The 24,359-nt window shown below is 36.7% G+C and overlaps 3 protein-coding genes and 1 long non-coding RNA gene across 4 annotated transcripts; 1 reads left to right on the top strand and 3 right to left on the bottom strand.

Moving 5' to 3' along the window:
- Positions 1-6,666: 6,666 nt before the first annotated feature.
- Positions 6,667-7,902, bottom strand: LOC117619818. Its single transcript, XR_004584623.1, has 3 exons — positions 7,594-7,902; positions 7,009-7,060; positions 6,667-6,807 (listed from the first exon to the last, which is right to left on the bottom strand). It is a non-coding gene; the product is annotated as an uncharacterized LOC117619818 (long non-coding RNA).
- Positions 7,903-10,540: 2,638 nt separating this feature from the next.
- On the top strand, positions 10,541-15,922 carry LOC117617855 (dr1-associated corepressor homolog). The gene is made up of 6 exons (XM_034347452.1): positions 10,541-10,969; positions 12,370-12,442; positions 12,540-12,633; positions 14,266-14,388; positions 14,484-14,541; positions 14,875-15,922. Exons 1-6 carry the CDS (start codon positions 10,937-10,939, stop codon positions 15,442-15,444), a joined length of 951 nt encoding a protein of 316 aa, XP_034203343.1. The 5' UTR covers positions 10,541-10,936; the 3' UTR covers positions 15,445-15,922.
- Positions 15,923-16,472: 550 nt separating this feature from the next.
- LOC117617987 (rust resistance kinase Lr10-like) lies at positions 16,473-17,366 on the bottom strand. Its single transcript, XM_034347626.1, has one exon. The coding sequence runs from the start codon at positions 17,364-17,366 to the stop codon at positions 16,473-16,475; it is 894 nt and encodes a 297-aa protein (XP_034203517.1).
- Positions 17,367-18,067: 701 nt separating this feature from the next.
- LOC117617986 (rust resistance kinase Lr10-like) lies at positions 18,068-22,578 on the bottom strand. The gene is made up of 3 exons (XM_034347625.1): positions 22,380-22,578; positions 19,991-20,704; positions 18,068-19,424 (listed from the first exon to the last, which is right to left on the bottom strand). Exons 1-3 carry the CDS (start codon positions 22,576-22,578, stop codon positions 18,268-18,270), a joined length of 2,070 nt encoding a protein of 689 aa, XP_034203516.1. The 3' UTR covers positions 18,068-18,267.
- Between the last annotated feature and the right edge of the window lie 1,781 nt (positions 22,579-24,359).

The raw sequence follows: 24,359 nt of genomic DNA, 5'->3' as shown, positions 1-24,359 counted from the left end.
AAGCAATTATCCAGGATATCACGTCGGGGAAGGATTAAGAACAGCCATGTAATCCAAAATAACACGACTCCAATCCCATAATACCGACGTCTAAAAATGAGATTAAATATCTGAACATTAATTTAGAACCGGCGTGGTTTATTAAATGCGTCGTAAATATTGACGTTGTTTAGAAGTTCAACGTCGTCTACATTAATAAGTACGTCGTGAGTACTGAATACATATAAATACAACGTCGACTATATAAATGCCACCGACGTTGTTTAGCATTTCAACGTCAACAACATAAATACATACGTCGTAAATAATGACACAGACAGCTATATCTACGTCATCTTTTTTAGAAAAATCGAAGTGGAAAACTTATTTCACGACGGTCGTTTGTAAATAAGAGACGTAGTAGTTTTCAATAACGTCGTCTTCTCATGTATTTAAAGACGTAGTAGTTTTCAATAAAAGACAGAGTAGTTTTCAATAACGTCGTGAAAATTATATTTAACGGCGTAATGTTTTAAATATCGTCGTTGTATGCCTATCTTGCGGCCTTTTTCTTCTAATATGTCATATTTTTCATATTTTTCCTTTTTAACGACGGTGATTTGTTTGTGTTGGTCGTCTATTCTCATCCTCGACTATTTTTTAAAACTTATGCAGACTAAACACGTCTGTTTTTTTTTTTTTTCGACGTTGTTTTATTTAACAACGTCTAATATTTATCGTCGTTGTTTGTTTCTGAAAATAGGGCGTATAAATTTTGTAATACGACTCTCATATATTTGTAACCGACGTTGTTTCGTTGTTCAACGTCTACTCTATACATACATACGTCGTAAATAATGACACTGACAACTATTTCCACGTCATGTTTTATAGAAAAATCGAAGTGGAAAATGTATTATACGACGGCTCTTTTTATATATGCGACGTAGTAGGAATCAATAACGTCGTCTTCTAATTTTCTTAAAGGCGTCATATTTTTTGTTGTCGTGAAAATTATATTTAACGGCGTATTATTTTAATTTGCGTCGTTGTATGTCTATTTTGCGGCCTTGTTCTGTTAATATGTGTCATATTTTTCCTTTTTAACGACGGTTTTTTTCGAGAGTTTGTCGTCTATTCTCATCCCCGACTGCTTTTTTCGTTCTTTTTGTAGAATAAAGGCGTCGTTTTTTATTTGTTGATGACGTTTTATATTTTAACAACGACGGTGATTTAGCGTCGTGGTTTATGAGGGAAAAGATGACGGTGGATTCCACGACACGCTGCCTCTTTGACTCTATCCATTTCAAATGCATGGCTTCCTCTTCAAACCAACCTCACGTTGTCAAAAACCCAAAACAGCAAGGTTGGGATCCAAATGATCCCAAAGTTCATGTTACGACTAACTTCTGTAACCATGTTCCGCATGATTTGCGTCCATTGCAAGGATCTTTTAATATGTTCGGCTTATTGCCCCTTACAGTTTCTCATGCTATGTATTTCGGTTCATTTCGCCCTTCGATTTATAGTTCAAAAAATAGGTCTAATTATGCATGTACAAAAAAATTTGATCCATTTTTCCTTATTAGGGGTTTGCGCACAGTCACTCTTGCATTGCATTATCGTCATGCAATTGCATGTGTGAAATGCAAATGCAAACCGACTGTGTGCAAACTAAACATACCTTAAAAACGCAAACCTAATTAATGTATAGCGTAAAGACAAAGAAAACCAAGTAAATACTTTATTATGACCATATGTCTATTATTCAATATTAGGGTTAATCACATTGTGTTTTACGAAATTCGGGATCTTTTGGAAAATCATTTGTGCTACATAACAATGTCCATTACTACGTAATTTCGATAATAGGCCCATTTTTCCGATGAACGAGCAATTTTACTCAACCTATGCAACCGTTGCATTCGCATGAACAAATAGCATGTTTGTTTGAAAAAATAAGTTAGTTGAGTCTATTTTTCCGGGGAACATGCAACTTTACTCAATGAATGCAACTTCTGTGTTTGCGTGAACAAATAGTCTGTTTGTTTAAAATAGTAAGTTAGTTTGGCCCATTTTTCTGAAGAACGAGGAATGGGCAACTTTACTCAATGAACGCAACCCCTGCATTCGCATGAACAAATAGCCCATTTGTTTGAAAAAGTAAGTTAGTTGGCTCCAATTTCCCGAAAATGACCAACTTTATTCAACGAACGCACCCCATGTGTTCAAGTGAAAAAATAGCGCGTTTGTTTGATAAAATATTTTAGTTAGTCCAATTTCTCGGGGAACGACGAGCTTTACTCATCGAGCGCTCCCCTTGCGTCTTCGAAGTAAAATACCTTTTTTGTTGAGTAAATCAAGGAGTTCGTTGGGTAATTTGGTCAACGAACAACATTATTTATCCGATGAACGAGTCGCTTAGCGTTCTTTAGGTAGGTTTGTTGGGCATAAATTACTGAATATAACTTTCATGATTTACTACTAATTAAACCCAATGAAGTATTGAGAATAAAATTGAACTTTGTTGATTATCTCCAATTATTCCTATATTGTTAATTTTAAAAAAATTCAATAAAATCAAACATATGATTGTTGGTACAAATATAAATTTAAAAGCTTTCAACAAAAATTATTACTTAATGGTCGATTGATTGAGTCGCATTGAATTGACGAAAAAGAAAATTGGACTTTTTCAATTATGATCCCCAATTTCCACTTTGGAATTCGAGCCAAGTCCTGTGCGTGTCCGACACCTGGCGAATGTCGGGCACAAAGGACCTTTTTACCCTTCTTTTTTCAAATTCTTTTTAAACTCTCCCTTAGACTTCTGCCGAAATGTCGGCAGAGTCTCCCCTGTAATTTGACCAAACCCAAATTTTTCCACCTGTTAAACAATCGAATAATTTCACACCAACTGCCAGAATAGGATAACCACTTATTTGCCAGCTTCAATTTTCCACTAAAACTAGATATCAGAGCAAATTCTAAAGTTCACAGGATTTCACGAATTTTTCCACAAAACTCTACCTTACTTGGTGGTGCGGAAGCTAGGGATGGCCCGGTGGTGGATCCTGCGCACTTCTACGGCCTGCGGGCGAAAAACAGGTTGAAAATGTGAGTGGACAAAAATAATGTTCCTGAAAACAATTTTATAAATATAATAACCCCCATTTAAAAATAAGAAGGGATCTAAATCTAGGGTTTGTCTATATTTCAATACAGGGTATTCAAATAAGCATGTAAAAACCTACTGATGACTGTGCTTGTATAACTGAACAAATATGTAAAGATATAAATGCACGAATATCAAAGAAACTGATATAAAATAACTGAAAGTCATAATTGAATAAAAGAAAACTCAAAATCCTTTAAAAATACCACCTATTTGTACCCCTGTCATATCCGTCAATTCCCCTGGCAGGTCTCGGGCTCCACGCAGTCTACCCGAGCCGTAAACTGGCCAAATCAGGGGACTATGATCAGCCTGATCTGCCGGCGGGTCCTCGATGACACCAAGTCAGCTCGAGTCGCTCAGGCAGGATGCAGGGGACCGTAGTCAGCCTGATCCGCAATCCTGGCAGGTCTCGGGGACACTGAGTCAGCCGAGCCGCAATCCTGGCAGGTCTCGGGACACCAAGTCTGCCGAGCCGCAAATCCTGGCACTCACGGTCCGAGCATCCCCGAAACTCGTGAGGCAAAGTCAAGTGCATTGACTTAAACTGAAATCGGACTGGATGTCCGTAGACATCGGTCCAACTCTGGGTAATCACCAAATAAAGGGTGGGTACATGGTGGTTCTAAAATAAACTATTTTTAGAAAAATCTAATAACTCACTGCCTTTCTTGTGAAACTGAAATGTAACTGCTGTCTCCTCTGATAGAGTTCTCAAACTCTGTTTTTTATATTTCTGGAACTTCAGTAACTAAACGACACGTAAATCAAAGCATTGTACCGCTCAAATCACGTTCGAAATGAATAGTTCATAAAACTTCTTCAAGATCAAATAATGAAAGTAATTCCATATAAACTGATTTATAAAAGCTTATTTGTATAAAATCATTATAAAATCATTTAAATAATCTCATTGATATAAATCATTTATATAACACATGCATATAAGATCGTTTACGAAAGAAAGTCCACTCACTGGTGGTCCGAGCTAGCTGGACCCTTAGTAGGTCCCTCTTGTAGGTCGACCGGACCTCTGGTGCTTGATTAACCAAAGATAATAAATTAATAAACTGTTCAATAACAGAATTAATTTAAATACCCTGCCCCCGGCTCCTAGAACTACGTGCACTCGTTTTAAAATTACTCTTATGCCCACAATAGCTTTTTAGATAGTTAGAACGGTCTTAAGAGACCCGAAGCCTCACTAATCGATAAGCTGCCAGATCGGCCGATCCGGGACCTCGTAGGTCCACGGTTTCCGATGACCAATCTGGGCTTCTCTGAAGGTTCCTTACAGAGAAGGAACCATGTTCCGTGAATTTGGTCCGAAACGGACGGTCGGATTGGCCAAAATCGCATTATCGCTTTAAATTCAAACCCTAGCCCCAGGGTTCGCGATTTCGGAGTATCCGGGACTCCGATTCGCAATCCGTCGAATCCTACATGATCCTGGAATCATGTAGTACGACATATCCAAAATTCAACAAAATCTGACGATTTCACGACACTGCACCCAAGGATTGCTCGATATGGAAAATCCGTTCGGGGCTCAAACGGACTCCGAATCGAGATCCGCGACATCCTACGCGCTCGTGACGACACGAGGATCACAAAACTGCACAGAATTACTTCACCACCCTCGCCCACGCGCCCCAGCACGCGCGGGCAGATTCGGGTGTCTAAAGCGATACCGGGTGGCCGAAAAATCTCGGAACCAAGACTCCAAACTCCTATTCTAGGTAAAACACCCCATTTGGAGTCACTTTTGTTCTTGGACATACCCCAAAAAGTGACCAGAAACAGTAGTTTTTGGCGGCCGAAGTTTTGGCCAGAATTCAAGTCAAAAATTGATCGCTTTAGAGCTAAAATCGATCGAAACCCATACATCCATCAGCTAGAACACGAAAAATAGCTGAGAAACCATACCTTACTCGATCGATTTGGTGGAGAATTGAAGGAGAAAATCGAGCTCAAAGTTCAAACTGGAAATCCGGCGAAAATGGAGTTTTTCGGCGAGCTCCGGCCACGGCAACTCCGGCGAAGGGTCAAGAAACGTCAGCGGTCGAGTGGTGGTTCGTTTGGTACCAACGGCGGAGATCAGCTCCAAGTGTGGCGGCCGTGGCATCAAGGAGAAGGAGGAAAGGTCGGCGGCTGGAGCAAAAATCGGGAGGAGAGAGAGAAGGAAAAAGGGTTAAAAATCTGACTTTTTGGTCAAATTACCATTTTGCCCTTCGCAGTATTTTGATCGTATCTTCTTCGTTACAACTCCGATTCGGATCTACTCCATGTCTACGGACTCGTTTCGCCGTGCTCTACGCAACAGCGCAAGCGGAATTCCCAAATTCTTTCTCGATCAAAAAATCAACTTTTTCTCTATTAAATTATGTGAGGGCAAAATTGTCATTTTGCTAGAAGATATTATCCTTGCTTTTTAGATATTTTATTTCTTTTTAGATATTTTGTTTTGGTTTATTACACAATCTCATTGCTTAGCCCACATACGAATCATATTCCAAGGATTGTTATGCTGTTATGATTGTAGACTAAATAACATAGATGAAAACAACGATTCTGCCCATAAATGATGGTGAAATATCCAAAAAAGAATGCAATATCACATGTTTGGCTTAAAGGCATATATTTAGTATCCTTTAATATTATTTATTTTCCATAATTCAATTATGTTTAACGTATGAAATGATCAATGTGCCCTCATATTTAATGACTGATTGGACGAAATGTTAGGGAATTAAACGGCAGGGGAGACATTGGCAATAAAGAAAATTCATATCCGTAATATTACTAAAAAAATGTCATGCGATAAATTGAAAATTGGATACAAGTTCAAGGACTAAATCAACAATTTAACCATGTTAATGGTTTTTGTGGGCATATATCGCATATTTGATAGCACGTGTGCAATTCTCAATTTACAGTATCCATATGAATATGCCTGTATGCAATCTTGTAGCATCTATGTGCAATCTCATTTTACAATATGCAATTGCATATATATACACGCAATTTCATAACGTCTGTTTGCAATTATTAGTTTATAATATGCAATTGCATTCCGCCCTTCTTTTGGTTTTTAACTTTTTTCGTTCATATACTTGTATGCAATCTCGTAGAATTTATGTGCAATTCTCATTTTACAATATGCAATTGCATATATATGTATGCAATTTCGTAACATCTGTTTGCAATTCTTAGTTTACAATATGCAATTGCATTCCGCCCTTCTTTTGGTTTTTAACTTCTTTCGTTTTTACTAGAAGGCTCATTGGCTCACACTCTTATAACGTATGCAAAGATCACCAAATTTCCTCTTTTTGGCTAGAGTGCCTCTTTTTTGTGTGTGTTCATTTGCATGACAATACAGATAATCTACTACTACCTAAAAGCTATAGAAAATTATATGTGATATCATCTATGTTCTCTAACCAAGACTACATGTCACATAAATAAGAAATAAGATCTCAAAAAAGAAACATAAACAAAGAAAACACTTCACCTAAAATATTTTGTAATTCGTTTAGCTCAATTTATAACTTGTAGAGTACACAAATGTTAGCCCCTAAATATTAGGCTCTCAGAAGAAGGTGAGAATCTCACCAAGTATGCATGAAAAGTCCAAGTGAGCATACCCCTTTCTGCAAATGAGAGGGAGGTAGAGAGAGATTATTCAAACACTGTGATGGTATCTCAAAACACATATTTCAGTGTAACAAAAATGCACTTGTCTTAACTGCTCTTTTCCTGAATCCTTAGCCAGAGCAACCAAAATATAGCAGTTACGGCAATCACAACAACCAATATCAATCATGAACATCACATTTAAACCATACACTTACAGATTTAGCAATACAGTCTTTGAAATGGTAATGGCAACCCAAGACACTTCACCTTAAAAAAAAAAAAAAAAATCATGTCTTCTTCTTTCTCGTGAACTCTTATTTTTTCTTACCGAACATACCAACATTTAAATTTATCAAATGAACGCAACATACTCAACAAACGAAACCTCAATTGTTACTAGATTGTTAATGGGTAAATAACTCAATGACATAGCATTCAAGTCAAAAGTTTCTTTAAACATCACACTATCGCTAATTGCATACAGGGGGTCAAAAATTGCATAAACTGTATGCAATTGCACAAAAATTATATGCAATTGCACATAAGAAATAATATAGCCAAAACCAAAACCAGTTATGAGGTTTCTCAGTTAAAGAACTCATCTTTCTCTTTTGATCCCAACCTGAGTTCTCCACTAACAAGCCCGAAAACTCCAATTGGATTCATCATGGCCAGAGTTCTTGAGTAATAAAACAAATCTCAACAACTGAAAAAAAAAAAAAAAAAAAGAAGTAGGAAGAAAATTCAAGAATCCAAGACTTCAAAGAAAATCAACAACCTGATTGTTCACAATTTCATACCTTATTTTGAAGCACAAATCCATAACCTCATACATGGAAGAAAACAAATCCTCCATAAAACAAAAATTACATGGGTTTGATGGAGAAAGGATCACAGTGGGTCTGATGCTGTGATGAAATTAAGAGAAAATATTAAAATATTAAAATATTAAAAATTATTAAAAGAGGGAAAAAAAAATCACCAAGATTCAGTCCAAGGCGTTGAATTTTTTCTCCCATCAAAGGCTCTGCAACACAGACATCCTCACTCCAGATTCAATACTAAGTCGTTGAATTTCTACCCAAATAAAGGCCTTTCACACCACCCCCGTCGAACTGGACTGAATCACCCCACTTTGTCTCCTCTCCGATGGTTCTTGCATCGTGGCATCGGCAGAGAGGAGATGCTCAGATTCCGACTTGGGGACAAAGATGAGGATTGGATTTGAGAGAGAGAGAGAGAGAGAGAGAGAGAGAGAGAGAGAGAGATATTGCAAAGATGAAGCAGCTCCCAGTGCACGCGACGTCTTCCTCGCGTTTGTCATTTCGTTTGTTTTCTCAGTCACGTGTATTTCACATGCTCTTTAATAAGAAAGGAGTGAACAAGTCATCAGGTCATTCAATCTCAACCCTTAATTTTTAAAATGAAATATGAACCCTTAGATGATTGGCTGTACCTATACAGCTGAGGCACCACAGAATTTTCGTTTATAGAATTCCCTAACGGCTCGGATTAATTTTAATATTAAATTCAAAGGCTCAGATCAAAAGATGAGTTTTCAACCAAATATGGGGAGGTCCATGGTAGCTTCAAACTGGATGGCCCAGATGCATTCCCAGCTACCAATCCAAAGGCCCATATCAAGTCAAAAGTCTTTGATTTGATTAATGGTCCATATTGATCTAGAATTAGATAAATGGTTCAGATGAAGTGAGCTTATGAAATAGTACTATAGGACCCAGCCTTCCCAAAGAGAAATATCTTTCCACTAGAATTTGAGTAGAGATATCAAATAGATTGGGCTAACCCGAGCATGACATGAGTCTTGCCTGATTAAAAAAAGCTACAGCACAACACTAGTTTGGCTCGATTAAAAAACACTCAGTACGACATGAGTCTGGCCTGATTAAAAAGGCCCATTTATTCAACACTAGCTGAGCTAACTTGTTTAAAGCTCATTTATTCAATTATATTTGTTTTTAGATAAAAGTAATACATAACATTATTATATTATTTTTTAAATTTAAGTATATTTCTTTTCTCTAATAATACACTTTAAAAATTACATTTTTTAAATAAAAATTAAATAAAAATTTTAGTATATATATAATTGTTAAAAAAAGATTGAAATGAAATTGTCAAAAATAAAAATTCAGAAAATGCAATACATAAGTTGAGCTTGGCGTGGGCCATATTGGCCCGTTCAGTGGTCCATACGAGCCCGGTCTTATATGAGCTAGGGCCACGAGACTTATTAATTTTTATGAATGGACATGCTCAACCTAACCCTTTTATTACGTGGCCGACTCTAGACACAACCCGTTTGACACCTTTCTTCCGTTTGGAATAAGGAATTGCAAATTAGATAGAATTCTAAAATGAGGGGATTTGGATTTCTGTCATTTTAATTTCTGGCAATTGAAGATTTCAGTGTTTGTATTTATGTATGTCGAATTTTGTAAATGACAGAAATTCAAAAGTTCAATGTTTGGATAGCTCATGTAAATTGTAAATGACATAAATTAAATATTTCGATATCTTGGTCTTTCTTCGACTGACACTGTTACCGGAATGTGAGTTCTATCAAGTGCTCCAAGACAACTCTAAATATGAAATATAATACAGTATAAGTATGAAACTTAAGATAACTAGTTGAAAAATAAAATAAAAATATTTTTCTTTTTTCTAGTTATATAAGTACCTCAAACCACTACCATTTGCTTCTTTCATAACTCCCAACAATACTTGGCTAGAATTTTACGTAATATTCACTAACTCTCGTCATTGCATATAAGACTCTGTTAAAACCAATGACTCTGTATTTCAAGTTGTGAGCAATTATTTAAAAAAAATATTGCTACAGATTCTTCAATTGAAATATTTCTTGTTCAAACCAACCCACCATTTTCTTCTAAAATTATGCATACTTTTTTAATGCACTTTTGCTATTTCGGAATTGATCAATACAGTCAACTTCTTTTCGATTGTACATACGATTCAAATAAGATCACATTTCTTCATCCCAATCATGTGAAGGCTCTTTAACACAAAAATTATCATAATACCATTGTACTAGCATAACCATAAAAGAGATCATTGTACAAACAATAATTGAGAAATGAATTTTGGCGTTTAAAAAAAAAAAAAAAGTTTGGCCTTTTTATTATGTAAGTTATGGCACACTAGAAAATATGAATTCCCGCACTATGAAAATTGTGAAATGACGCCTATTTTGGTGGAAATTAAACTCGGGAATTTGATGTCTCAATTTTCACTATTTTTTCCGCGCGTTATTTAATAAATTTAGCGCTTAAGTTGCCAAACAAGAGAATTGTCAATTTCTCCTCTTAAATTCCCGACTTTTAGCTAAATTTCTAGTTATTTTTTCTCATCCAAACGGAGGTTTAGACACAATTTACTTAAAAAAATTAATTAACTAAATAAATTATCCCTAAGTTTGTTCTTTAATGAGATGTTCTGAGTTTTGATGACTTTTTAATAATGCCTTAGACATGATGCACACTAAAACCCTCCACAATCCTCCATCCATGAAAAACCTGAAAAGCCAATTTCCAAACAGAGAAGAGGCTTGCGCAAGGATATGTGACATATGTGGCACAATCCCAACCATCCAACGGTTAAGATTGGGAGTTCGGTATGGCAAAAGTATGATGTCTCGAACTTTGAAGAAACGGACCAATGAAAACGTGACATGTGAATAAACTGAGGACTTTGAATTAAATTTTGTGAAGCGGTGCTGCAATGTCCTGACTTGATTAGATGGTCTTCTACCTAAAACCCCAATTCGCAGTCGGTCCATCAGATCTTCATATATCATATCTTCTTTTGCTTTTGTTTTTATTTCATCGAACTCGTACGGACGGATATTCTGTTGGAACCAAAAAACCAGTTTTATTCGTTTGCTAATTATTTTTATTATTATATATCTTTTTGATTTTCGTTTTTTTTTTTTTCGAAGTAAGAAAAAAAGAAGAAGAAACGTTTCGGATCTGAGATGGGTCTGATGGATTTTATACGACAATGATGAAATCAATCATTCTGTGGCTCTGAAAATTCGATTCTCTTTCGGGTTTCTTTGTTGTCTTTGCCTTTCGATTTAATTAATGTTTCAAATCTGACGCCATGAGGAAGAAGCTCGATACCCGTTTTCCTGCTGTAAGTCCCTTCTTTGTCTCACTCTTTCCGCTCTTTTTTTAAGGGTTTTTCTTTCGATTGAGATTTAATTTGTTTGGTTGCTAGGAAAATGGGGAAAAGGAGAAACCTTTTTATTTATTTATTGCTGGTTCTTTTTGCTTATCGTGCGTTTTCTTAGCTAGAGTAATAAAGCATGTTTCGTTGATTCGAATTATTAGGTTAAGTTTCAATCTTTTGGGGATTTCTGAGATAATTGATCTGGGTTGGATTTCTTTACACTGTATTTTCTTTTTATTTGCTGTGATTGTGATTTTAGGTAGAATTGGGATTTTGTTTTGGGTGATTTGGTTTGGTTTAGGGATTTTATTCTTATCGATGATTTTGCCTCGTGTTAAAGTAAATAAATTGGTACTTAAATTATGGGAATTTTATGGGGATACGCATGCTCTTTGCTCTTATGGTGTTGTGGTTTTGTATTTTGGTCAAGATGAGTTGATAAGTGAATGACTTGTAAAGCCCCTAGTGTAAAATCTGATCTGGTTATATTAAATATTATTTTCACATGAGTACTTGGATTATTTTTTAAGATTGTAAAATCATTTGAGAGTTTCATCTCATGGGTTGAAAGAAAAAGGAAAAAAAGTGGAGTTTGCGCTTCCTCAGCTACTTAGTGATCCATATGCTACACTAGATTTCAGAGAATAGCTCTGTGAGGTGTTGCCCTAGGTGTTCGAGAGTTGTGGACCTTATTTTTGAAACTTTCAAAAAGAAAAATAGGAAAGAAGGAATTCAAGAAACAATTTTTTCTTGAAAATTTGAGTTATGCATTGGTAACTTCGAGATTGAAATTTACATGTGTGACGTACAATTTGGTAGTTTATGGAGTGCTGTTGTGTGTTGTTTCAGTATTTCATAGTTTCTCTTATTTGGATACGATTTTCTTTTGTTGTCAAATGCTGCCTCTCTCCCCTATAGATAATCCTTATGATCACAAAATTACTTTGTATCTTCAAAAACAAAATCTTTCTGTGTATGTTTATATCATATTTGTTGATTGTTGTGTAGAAAATATTCTTTTTTTCCCGAGTTTCTTATGGTTATCATATTTGCATCAAGCGTGGGAGTTTCCTATTTCGATTCCAAGTGGGTTTCTTTGATAGCACTTGTCCTTTACTCCAAGAGAGGCTGTGTATGAATGCACTGATTTCTAGAGAATTCCTTGTCTTGTCCTTAAGTATGTTACTCCCTTGTGCCAGACAAGCACTAAGCAAAGATATATTTGCCTTGTGCTTCTGATTAGAAGAAATGATGTTTAGTTGTTTAACTGTAGTTGAGTTTTAAAGTTTTACATGTATCTCATCCCTTCTAACCACTGCGACGTTTAGTATAGCCTATTCTGATACAAAATTTTAATTTGGCAGGCTCGTATTAAAAAGATTATGCAAGCTGATGAGGATGTTGGGAAGATAGCATTAGCAGTGCCTGTTTTAGTTTGTGAGTACTTCTTTCTTACGCTAGTAAGATAGTAGTATGGCAGGTTCTTTTATTTTTATTTTTGTTGCTTATACTTCTCTTGTTGCATATTATGCAGCTAAAGCATTGGAGTTATTTTTGCAAGACCTTTGTGACCGTACCTATGAGATAACCCTCCAAAGAGGAGCTAAAACCATGAATGCAGTGCATCTGTAAGTGAAAGATTGAATTTTGTGCATTCATTCATTTATTTATTTTAAGGGATAAATAACAGAACAACTTTGTGTTTAAGTAAGTGCAACAATGGTGAGCGAGTAGTCCATGAAATGTACAGTGTACAGTAATTAAGTTTATTGGCCAGATAATGGGCTTAGAGCTAATACAACATATACATGTGCAAAAGCACAAAAGTATCCAGAAACAGCTGCTTCCCAATTTGCATAAATAAAAGGAAATGGTGTTATCTTTAAAATTTTTAGAATACCCAAAATGAAGTTTAAAAGTGCATTCCCTATCTCACTAGAAAGATCCTAAATATAGGTTGCAAAACTTTCTTCTAAGCATAAAAATTCTCAATAAGTAGATAAACACAATAAGCGGGATTCACCCAGCTTAACTAACCTTGTGTTCGCTTATGTCATCAGTGCAACTGGATGATAGAGGAATAGATGTTCAATATTCTTAGCTGTTTCCTTGCTCATAATATGCCAAGAAGGCGATGTGCAAACATTAAGTCTCCTGTGTTGAATATTAGAACAAGTATTAATCCTTAAACAATTATTTAAGCAGCTGCAAGGCAGTTTATCTTTCCACATCATTTTGGATGGTTCATCAGTCAACCAATTAGAACAGGATTTACACGAGAAAGTTCTGTAATTCTGGAAGAGTCAGTTTACACATCTTTTATGGTATTTTAAAATGAAATATAATAAAGAAGAAAGTTCATCAATCATCAATAGATTATACAATCTATTTGCGCTCCCAAAGTTTAACGCACTTATTGTTCCCCACAACTAAATGAAAATTATGAGAGAATGAATTGAGTCCTTTTGAAATATCCTTCCAATGACTGTGGCTTGAACCTCTAACCACTAAGCTAGCGTGCTACCCATTAGCATCCAGGACCTATTATGTTGTAACATGCCATAAGTCTATGCTGACCAGCTGAGCTGTTTTCTCTAGTTTGTTGTGTTATTCATCCAAATTTATGTTAAGCTTATACTATCAGATGAATCAAGACTTAATGTAACTTCCACATACAAGTTATTTATTTGGGATAAGTAATTATTCTTTGACAGACTGAAGCACAGGAAGTATACCAGACTTTCTAGTTAACATATTCACTCAAGTCTGTTGGTTACTGCTATTACTTTTTTCAAAAAAATTGTTTGTCCCGAAGTCGAATATAAAATATCATGGGGTCCCTGTTACATGAGTCAAATCTAATTGGTCCAATTTGTGAATAGTAATACAAAAGTAGCATGCCTGGATGAGTAAGCAAAAGTGGATTGACCAAGTAATGTTTTGAAGTTGTATTTCATACGGAGCCTTTTTAGTCCTGAAGGAAAAGAAAAAATATAAAAGGATATGGACTGGCCATGTTGAAGCTCCTACTTATTAGGTTCCTTGTGCTATGTGCGTGAACTTCTTGAACATCAACTGTGTGCTAAATTACGTCTTTATACAGAGAAAACTTAATAGTTTCATGGTTCATTGTTATCATTCTTCTTTTTCACTTTTTGTGAGAACACATCTTTCAGGAATATTGACTGTCTACAGACGAGGACATATCTTTCTCGTTTGTATTAAATTTATTAAATCTAATTTCTCTACCTTGATTGCAGAAAGCATTGTGTACAGAGCTATAATGTGTTTGATTTTCTGAGGGACATCGTCAGCAGGGTTCCTGACTATGGTCATGGTCATTCTGATGCAGCTGGCGAGGATCGAGCCATTTCAAAACGAAGGTATATTAGATGGTCTATTCTTGTTATTTCGTATTATCATAAGTCCACGTTGTACAGTTATTTGAATCTATTCACTGATGTATTTATTCTGTCAGGAAACCACCAGGTGATGAATGCATCGACAGTGATGAAGAGTTGAAGAGGAGCAAGATGGTAACTATAATGGCACCCTACAATCTTTTTGTTCTTAACATAAAAACAACTGCCATGCTCATTAGGTCTACTCTCAGTTATTGAGATCTCTGTATTTTTTGTGTTCTTCGTTCTACTTCATTGCTGAAACACCCTCAACTGGAGTGACATTTCTTTTGACTTTTTTAGGATGCCCAGGTTGATGTTGGACTGAAATATTTTTTGAATAGTAAACAAGTTTGCATATGGACTCTCGGTTGGTTTTGTTTGTGCTTGGGCTGAATTAGCTGATAACTAAATGCAAAACGCAAAGAGTTCCACTGATGTCAAAATCTTTTTTTTACTTCTCCGCAGCTTGAGGTTAACCATGGCAGCAGCAGCGGCAGAGGAAGAGGTCGGGGTCGAGGACGAGGCCGTGGACGTGGGCGGGCCAGTGAAAGAGAGACCCTGCACCATGAGACTGAATCTGAACCCTGCACATCTCTTCAGCACGCCACCAAACCTAATCCAAATCCTGGAATGGTGGTGGATGACGCTTCCGAGTCAAAGGAGGAAATGAAGGAAAATGCTGTTATCCCTGATGAGTCTGATCCTGCAGTTCGAAATTTTGATCTGAATGCCGATGTAATTGAGAATGAGGATACAAAAGCTGCAGTGACAGCAGCCCAAGCAGCGACAGCAGCCCAAGCAGCGACAGCTGCCCAAGCTTCATCGACAGCTGCCCAAGCTGCAGCAACAGCATCCCAAGCTGCAGCAACAGCAGCCCCGACCTCGTCTGCTGGACCTACTTCTGAGATTAAACATGAAGAATATCCTGGGTGGTCTCTCTCTGATGTGGATAAAATGGCCATTGACCCTCTTCAACTTGCACATTTGAGCGGAAGGATAGACGAGGATGAGGAAGACTATGACGAAGAGGGATAAATTCCTCTTTATGGCTTATCATCCCAAAGTAGGTTAGTGGGATCAAGATCAATGGGAAGCTGTTGAAGGAAAATTAAATAAAAGTATACAAAAGCTGGAATAGTGACCTAATTGGAGATGACATGGCCTGGCCTATGCACTTGTCCCAATGAAGTTGGAATTTCGTTTCCTGTGAAATGTTAGTATCATAGCATTTGCTAACATCCATTTCCAGAAGGTAGCTTTTCCTAACAATGGCAGAGAGGATAGCCTCTGCAGTTTGACTCTTAGAAGTGTATGAAGAATATGGCACCCTTGGATAGCGGTGGATTGCCCTATGAGTGGTTGGCCTTTTTAATTTGTTATGCTTTGTTATAGATTCTAGGAAAAGTAGCTGTGTTGTTCTTTGTTATCTTGTGTAAGGTAATGGTTCTGTTAGGTCTTCAATTAATCTTCTGACCAGTAAATTGGATTTCTATCTCTTTGCTCCCTTGCTCTCTTTAGCTCCCAAAAAAGTCCTATAATGGGTTTACATATGAGTTGCTAATGATTTGCTTAATTTCAATGAAGTGGATGGTGATGGGACAACGGCTGCAATGGTGGCTGATTGAGTGGGAATTCTTCCTTGCACAAAACTTTTGCAGCCTCAAGCATTGCTTGGTAAATTCATATGAAGTCTCTAACAGGTTCCTTCTCAAATGGGACAAAAACCAACTGCAAAGAAGTTCCTTAAAACCATTTTTTGTTTGGTTTTATACTTGAAAGTAAAAAAAAAATACTGGTAGTCTAAGAAATGCAGAAACTAATATCTTCTCTCCAGCCAAAACTTTGTCAAAAACCAACAGCATACAGAAGAGTAGCACACCATATCGCAGATTTCACTTCAATTTAAAGGAGGAAGAACCAAACTGTTGACAACTAAACAAATCATGAAAGAAAAATATTACAAGAAGGATATTCGTCCTCTCAAAAAGGAAACAACCATTATTGCCCTTACACAGTTGAAATGTTAGACAGCATGCCTTCCCTTGTACATAACTCGGGCTACATTATTTCATCAGCAGTTTGAACGACTGTGTTGATGACGATGTTGTCTCTGAATTCTCTTCATCATTCACCACTGGTTTGTCTTGTGGATAGAGGAAAGGCTTTGGAGACATTTGAAGGGATTCGATTTCTCCTTCAAGCATCTCAACTACTTTGCCCATCGAATTAGGACGCTCGCTAGGCTTCATTTGTATACACCACAACACCACTATAAGCATCTTCTTTGTTATTTTCATTTCCTCCTCAGTGGCATCTTCTATGTCTATGTCCTTTCCTTCATTGAATTGGTCATAAACCCATGAAGGAAAGTATATTTGACTCGAATGAGCTGCAACTGCATTCAGATTCTCTCTTTTGCCTGCTATTTCCATCAACAACATTCCGAAACTATAGATGTCAGCTTTGCTTGACACACCTATATTTTTGTAAAACAATTCTGGGGCTATGTATCCAATGGTTCCTCTTGCTGCTGTCAAAGTTAAACTGCTCTCATCTAATGGACATAATCTTGCAAGCCCAAATTCAGAAATCTTTGGAACAAAATTCTCCTTAAGAAGAATGTTGTGAGGCTTGATGTCAAAATGAAAAATTTGCATCTCACATCCTTGATGAAGATAGTCAATACCGCGAGCAACTCCAAGTGAAATTTCAAATGATTTCTTGTAATTTAAGGATGAGGGTCCTTCTTTACGAAAGATGTGTTTATCAAGAGATCCATTTGACATGAACTTGTACACAAGAGCACGCTTTGATCCCTCAACACAATAGCCAATTAGTTGCACCACATGTACATGATGAATCCTTCCTATGGTAGCAACTTCATTGATAAAATCTTGCCCATTTGTGTTGGATTTACCCAGCATCTTAATTGCTATGAGTGGGATGTACATGAACATCCTTGACAGATTTTACCTATGTGAATGTGCTGCTTAAGCTTGTTCTCAAATACACTCATGACAGTTTGGATTAGCACAACGCGGTAACGGTCTGGCTAATAAAGCTCATTTCAACATCTGAATTATTATGTGTGAGCAGTAATACTTATTCACAAAATCTCTTGTCAAAGAAAGGTACTTTTGTGGTGTAGACTCATCATTTTGTGCAAATATGTGTGAGTCTTTCAACATTTCACTTGGGTTGTTGTATCTTGGAGGGTACAAGTCGAGATATATTGCTGCACCGTGGGCTTAGATCTCCTTAAATTGAGCAAGATATACACATGCTTCTTGGCTGAGAAAGTAATTTAATTATGTTATTTTCTTAATTGTAATTTCCCCAACAGTAACAGTACATGACTAAGACGTGAGGACACCGAGGTCAAGGTCATCAAGCAATGGGATTTCGTTGAAGCTGGAAACTTGAATGCCATCAGTTTCTCATGTCCACAAAATCATTAAATCATTGTATATTTGTTTTGCAGAAATTTCTCAGAATGTTTGGTTCTTGGTAGGTGAAGCTTGACTAGTTTAGTGATACGCATTAGAGGCAATACCTTGACTAATTTAGAGTTGACAAATCAACTCTACCTTGTAGTAAATGAAGTTTTACAATCCATTAAAACATTCAGAAAATAAAACTTCTATCAACAGCAAGTGCATACTGAAGAGTAGGACACCTTTGACTTTAATTTAAAGGAGGAAGGACCAAAAACTGTTGAAAACAAGTTCACAAATCATAAAAGAAATATATTACAAGAAGGATTCGTCCTACCAAAAACGAAACAACCATTACTGCCCCTGCAGAGTTGAAATGTTGGCCATGAAGCCTTTCCTCGGGCATACTGTACCTGTACTCAGGCTAATTGTCAGCATTTTGAATTAAACTTATTGAGTCTTTAGAGTCGTCATTAGATTGTGTTGACGATGGCCATGTTGTTTCTGGATTGTCTTCATCATCCACCACTGGTTTGTCTTGTGGATAAAGGAAAGGCTTTGGAGGCATTTGAAGGGCTTCAGTTTCTCCTTCAAGCATCTGTACTACTTTGCTCATCGAAGTAGGACGCTCGCTAGGCTTCATTTGTATACACCACAATGCCACTATAAGCATCTTCTTTGTTATTTTCATTTCATCCTCAGTGGAATCTTCTATCTCTATGTCCTTTCCTTCACTGAATTGGTCATAAACCCATGAAGGAAAGTATATTTGGCTTGAATGAGCTGCAACTGCATTTAGATTCTTTCTTTTTCCTGCTATTTCCATCAACAGCATTCCGAAACTGTAGATGTCAGCTTTGTTTGACACTCCTCCTATATTTTTGTAAAACAACTCTGGAGCTATGTATCCGATGGTTCCTCTTGCTGCAGTCAAAGTTAAACTGCTCTCATCTAATGGACATAATCTTGCAAGCCCAAAGTCAGAAACCTTTGGAACAAAAGTCTCATTAAGAAGAATGTTGTGAGGCTTGATATCAAAATGAAAAATTTGCATCTCACATCCTCGATGAAGATAGTCAATACCACGAGCAACACCAAGCGAAATTTCAAATGATTTCTTGTAATTTAAGGATGAGGGTCCTTCTTTAAGAAATATGTGTTTATCAAGAGATCCATTTGACATGAACTCGTATACAAGAGCACGCTTTGATCCCTCAACACAATAGCCAATTAGTTGCACCACATTTACATGATGAATCCTTCCAATGGTAGCAACTTCATTGATAAAATCTTGCCCATTTGTTTTGGACTTACCCAGCATCTTAATTGCTACAAGGCGGCCACTTCGGAGCTTCCCTTTGTATACAGAACCATAACCTCCTTCACCCAATTTTTCCTTAAAACCTTTGGTCATTTTCCTGATATCCGAGTAGGAGTACCTTATTGGCATGAGGTTGTTGTGACTTTGTAAGAATTCTTCAATGAGTACATACATTGATAAGTGCCTCCTCTTGAATTTGTAGATTAAAAGCACAATGAGACACAGAGCCCCAAGTATAGCTCTTATTCCAAGTGCGGATGCTGTAAAGGAAGTGTCTGAATTAATCATGGAAATACTTTTTGGTGCTACAACCACAATGTATGGAATTGAAATTGGGCTCTATAGATACTACTAGAGACCAACTGTTTCACAGAGTGAATTTTCTTTCCTGGAAAGAGTAAGTTTTATTCTCTCACATGAAACAATATAATCATACTTTTTGCTGTGGATAATCATGCTTCTAGGTATGCAAAAGAAAGAACAAAAGAAATTGAGATGAAACTCACCAATGTAAATAAAGATCGAAGACAAAACTGCAAGAAACAGAACAGAAAACTAATAGTTATAATAGCAAATACAGCTTAGGCTGGGAGTTGATTGAATCGTTTTGGAAAGGACCACTGAAGAAATTGAAAGCAATACAAGATTGAGAGTCCTCACCTATTAGATATTTCATGAAGCCTGCATCACCAAAGTCACAGTTTTCATCAACTTTGAACTTTAGAATCTTGACATGTTCAAAACGCCTACAGTTATGGTACCAGAAAACAAATGAAGAGATCTTTGATATACTTACCACAATTGGATTTCGAGTTTCCCCAGTTGCAATCAGAAAAGCAATTGACTTTGTTGGTATCACTGTCGATGTAGCAAGTAAACCGGCTTAGGTCCCTAATGCTGTAGCTCTGCTGCACCCATGTAAGTTCAAAGCCATAGATCATCTCATTGTGGATGTCTATGTAGGAAATGTTCATGTCGTTTGTACGCAGCGACGATGTCATAAACATAAGCTCTATGCGACAGAAGTCCTTAAAATCTGAAGCTTTTATTCGTCCAACACTAACATATGAATGCCTATTGGATTTGGAACTACTCATAGAACCAATGCAAGGAGCAGTATCGACATAGAGAGTTGAATTCACCAGGGTTTCACAGGTCAAAAAAATTATAGGCTTTGACAGTTCAAAATTGTCATGAAAAAAGTCCCTCCCTGTACCTCTCAATTGAGAAACCAGATACGGATCCCCATCACTGAAGTTATACATGGACAAGGAATAATGGGGAATTGAAGAGCAGTTATCCTTTTGAAGATTGGCATCCACAACTCGGATTGTGTAGTTACTATAATTGATTGCCTGTACATAATATTTTCCGGCATACAAGTACAATACTGTTAGATTGTTCTCACAAGACAACTCATACCTTGAGTCACCGCACTTCTCTGGATCATGTTTTAGTCGGAAAGGGTAGCTTATATTACGTATTTCGCCACAGACCGAAGGTTCACAATGTTTATGATGATCATCCTTGGCATTGCAACCTACACAGCATAAGCCAGGAACTAGGAGAAGGATTATGAAGAATTGTGTTGGAGAAGCTGCTCTTCCTGTAGCCATGTGGGGGGAGGGAAGGAGAGAGATGGTGGGTCAATTTCATTTGGATAGCCTATATATCAATAAAAGGGCGCTGCTGACCCTCCTGCTCTTCAATTTCAAGCATTGTAATGAAGCAGTCAAAGAGAAAAACATCAGAAGATATTCTTACATTAGGTGATTGTGCTGTTGTTGGAAGTCAAAGAAATAAACAGTTATTGCTAAGTCAAGTATAGAGGCTGAACTCATTGATTTGACTTCAGCTAGTGAAATGGAAATCTGTTGAGAGATTATTGTATGAAATCCCGCTTTGGGAGAAACCAACACCACCTACTTTGATTAATTGTGAATAACAGTTATTATAATGGTAAATTAAAACCCATAAGAAGAAAACACAGTTGTGTGAGATCTTTTTTTAGCAATAGGATTATAAATGCGAACGTTATTAAATTCAATAATAATCTTGTAGATCCATTAACCAAGGTCCGGGCAAGAGAAAGGGTTTGAAGTAGAGGGAGATGGTGTGAAAGCCCATACAATCATGAGGCATGTATGGGATACCCTGTTGTTATTTGAAAGGTTTTTAAAATTTTAACGTTCTGATTTTTAAATTTTTTAAAAATATTTTGGCTGTTTTCTTTTATTTATTATGAGAGTTACAATTGTTTAATTTACAGTTTTTATTTTCTATTCATTGCCTTAATTTTTTGGGTGGCAGATTATAAGTATTGGATGCCTATAAAAGGCCACTCCTCCTTCACATTTGAACACACCACAATCTGATTTCTATATTCTCATACTTACATATATTCTTTACTTTCCATATTATTATTTTTCGGCAACGGTTCTGTGACTTGAAGATTTCTATCCGGCTATTAAAGTGCTCATAGCGGACCTTGAGCTTGCATATTCGGGTCGTATCTTGGAGTCTTCTGGACCATCATTACCTGCACGTAGGAAAACTATAAAGGCTTTAGGATAACGCCATTGAATGTACTTTCATCATACCAAGCTTGCTTTCTTACTCTTGACTTATTTTACTCATGTATTTTGTTTCTTTATTTTTACTTTATTGTTAAAGCTTTTATACATATTATTTATATTTAAAGAATTTGAAAAGAATTTTATGGAAAGGAAAAACACAATTTTTAGTAACATTCCCAACTTGGCGATTTGAGATGCTAAGAACATGGTTCAATGAGAAAAACGAATCATATGATAGTGGTAAGTGCATATATCCTGTAATTTTTCGGAAGTTGAGTTTGTTTAATGTTGTAGCTCATATGTCTCTCAAAAAAATAAAATGTCATATGTAATAACCCAAACCTTAATTAATATTTAATTATTAATTTATTAAAAAGAAAAGACAATTTTGCCCTTGGAATAAATTATTAAAGAAAAGTTGACTTTTTGACCGAGAAGGAATTTGACAATTCCACACATACCGTTGCGTAGAGCACGACGAAACGAGTCCATAGACATGAAGTGGGATCGAATCGGAGCTTTAACAAAGAAAATACTGTCAAAATACTCTGAGGGGCAAAACGATAATTTAAAAAATCAGATTTTAAAAACCTCATTCTCTCTCTTCTCCCTCAGTCTCTCTTCCCTCCCTCTACCAACGTCCTCCATCCAGCCGATTTTTCAAACCCCCATAACTTTCGTCACCAACCACCACAAGCCGCAAGACCGGAGCCAAAACGATCGGGCAAGCCTCGCCGTCAGCCTCAGCCCATCTCGACGCCAGCCGCCGCCTTGATCCTCCGAAAAACCACGAAAACCACCAGTTTTCGTTCAAAAATTCACTGCCGTCGATCTCCATCATCCGGCCACCAAATCGGACGACCAAGTTATAGATCCTTACCTATTTTTCACGACTTAGTTGCTGGTTGTGTAGTGTTAGTATGAAAATAGTGTTGTCATTTCCTAGACTCTAGCATAGGTTTTTATGTTAATCTTATTTTTAATAGGATTAGACTTTATCTCTTAAGATTACTTTTCTAGTTGGACTCTATTTTGATTTAAGTTAAAATATTATCTTTTCCTATTATGACTTGTAGGTTGAAATCTTCTTTTACTTGATTGGTCTAATTCATTTGTTTTAATAGATATTGTTTTTCTATTAAAAATTGGTTGGTTGGCGTTTTTCAATAAGAATCCATATTGAACTAATATTCATGTTGGAAAACCAATTGTGGTCTTCATAAGAGTCCAAATTAAGCTAAAAGTTCATAGTTATAATTGAAGTGGGTTTGGTACTCGTGTGCGGCCATCTGACTAGGTATAGGAAGCTTTGAATAAAAGCAGCTTGCATCTATTTGGTTTTGTATAGTTTTTGATATTGGTGTTGAGCATATAGAATTCTTAAGCAAAAGCTGTTGTGCATATATTTGAGATAAATCATCAAGTGTTCCATGTTTACTTGGTGATTTATCAAACACTTTAATCATTCATATTGCATTCATATGCATATCGGTGACTCATACGGTTGAGGGCACCAAGACCGTGGGGGCGGTTTTCCTCCGGCGAGCTTGAAGCAATCGTGACCAGCATTGCGTTCAACATAAGGAGTGTCGAAGATCATCCCGTGACAGAAGTTGAGTTACGAAGAAGTCGGTAAACATTATCTAGAATGAGTCTAGGATAAGTGTGTGAGTACTTCTTGTAATCATCGTTCTATAGTGGATTTGAGTTGGACTGAGGAGTCCCGTGGATTTTCCCCAGAGGTGGGGTTTTATCACGTAAAATAATTCTCTGCGTGTTCTTTTATTTTAAGCTTTGCACATCTTAGGATTGATAACTCATATCAATCCTGCTTCAAAGGTTGATCATTATTTATTGCAAAAAATTCGAATTAGCTTGTTTAACATTCTCCAGGCATATATATAGATATCCTACAGGTATTTTCAATTGGCATCAGAGCAGGTTGCTGGACATACTCAGTAAGATCTAATATACCTTAGGATGGATCGTGCCTCGGGCTCAATTGCACATCCACCATATTTTGACGGCAACAACTATGGCGCTTGGAAGGCCAAAATGAAGTCGTTTCTTTGGTCCTTAGATGAACGTGTATGGAGTACAGTGGTTCATGGATTTCCTAAACCCACAAAGAAGATCGAAAAAGGAGATGAAGAAACCACAATCCTCAAAGCTAGAGAGGAGTGGACCACTGCTGAAGTCACACACAGCACTAATAATCAAAAGGGGTTAAATGCTTTATTTACTGCTGTCTCTTCAGATCAATTTGAATATATATCTGGTTGTGATACTTCTAAGGAAGCTTGGGATATTTTGCAGGTTACCCATGAAGGAACAGATACTGTCAAGGGAGCCAAGCTTCAAATGCATACTTTATAGTTTGAGACACTCATGATGGATGAGAATGAAACTTTTTCTGAATTTTATGCTAAACTGTGTGTAATTGTGAATGCTTGTTCAAGTTTAGGTGAAAAAAATTCCAGAAGACAGGGTTGTGAAAAAGATTTTGAGATCCTTGCCTCAACGATTTCAACCAAAGATCACGGCTATTGAAGAGATCCGTGACTTGAACACCTTGAAAGTTCAAGAACTCATAGGGTCCATACAAACCTATGAGATGAA

The sequence above is a fragment of the Prunus dulcis genome, chromosome 2, assembly GCF_902201215.1.
Source record: "Prunus dulcis chromosome 2, ALMONDv2, whole genome shotgun sequence".
Classification (NCBI taxonomy): domain Eukaryota; kingdom Viridiplantae; phylum Streptophyta; class Magnoliopsida; order Rosales; family Rosaceae; genus Prunus; species Prunus dulcis.
This window is presented reverse-complemented; position numbering and strand designations above follow the sequence as displayed.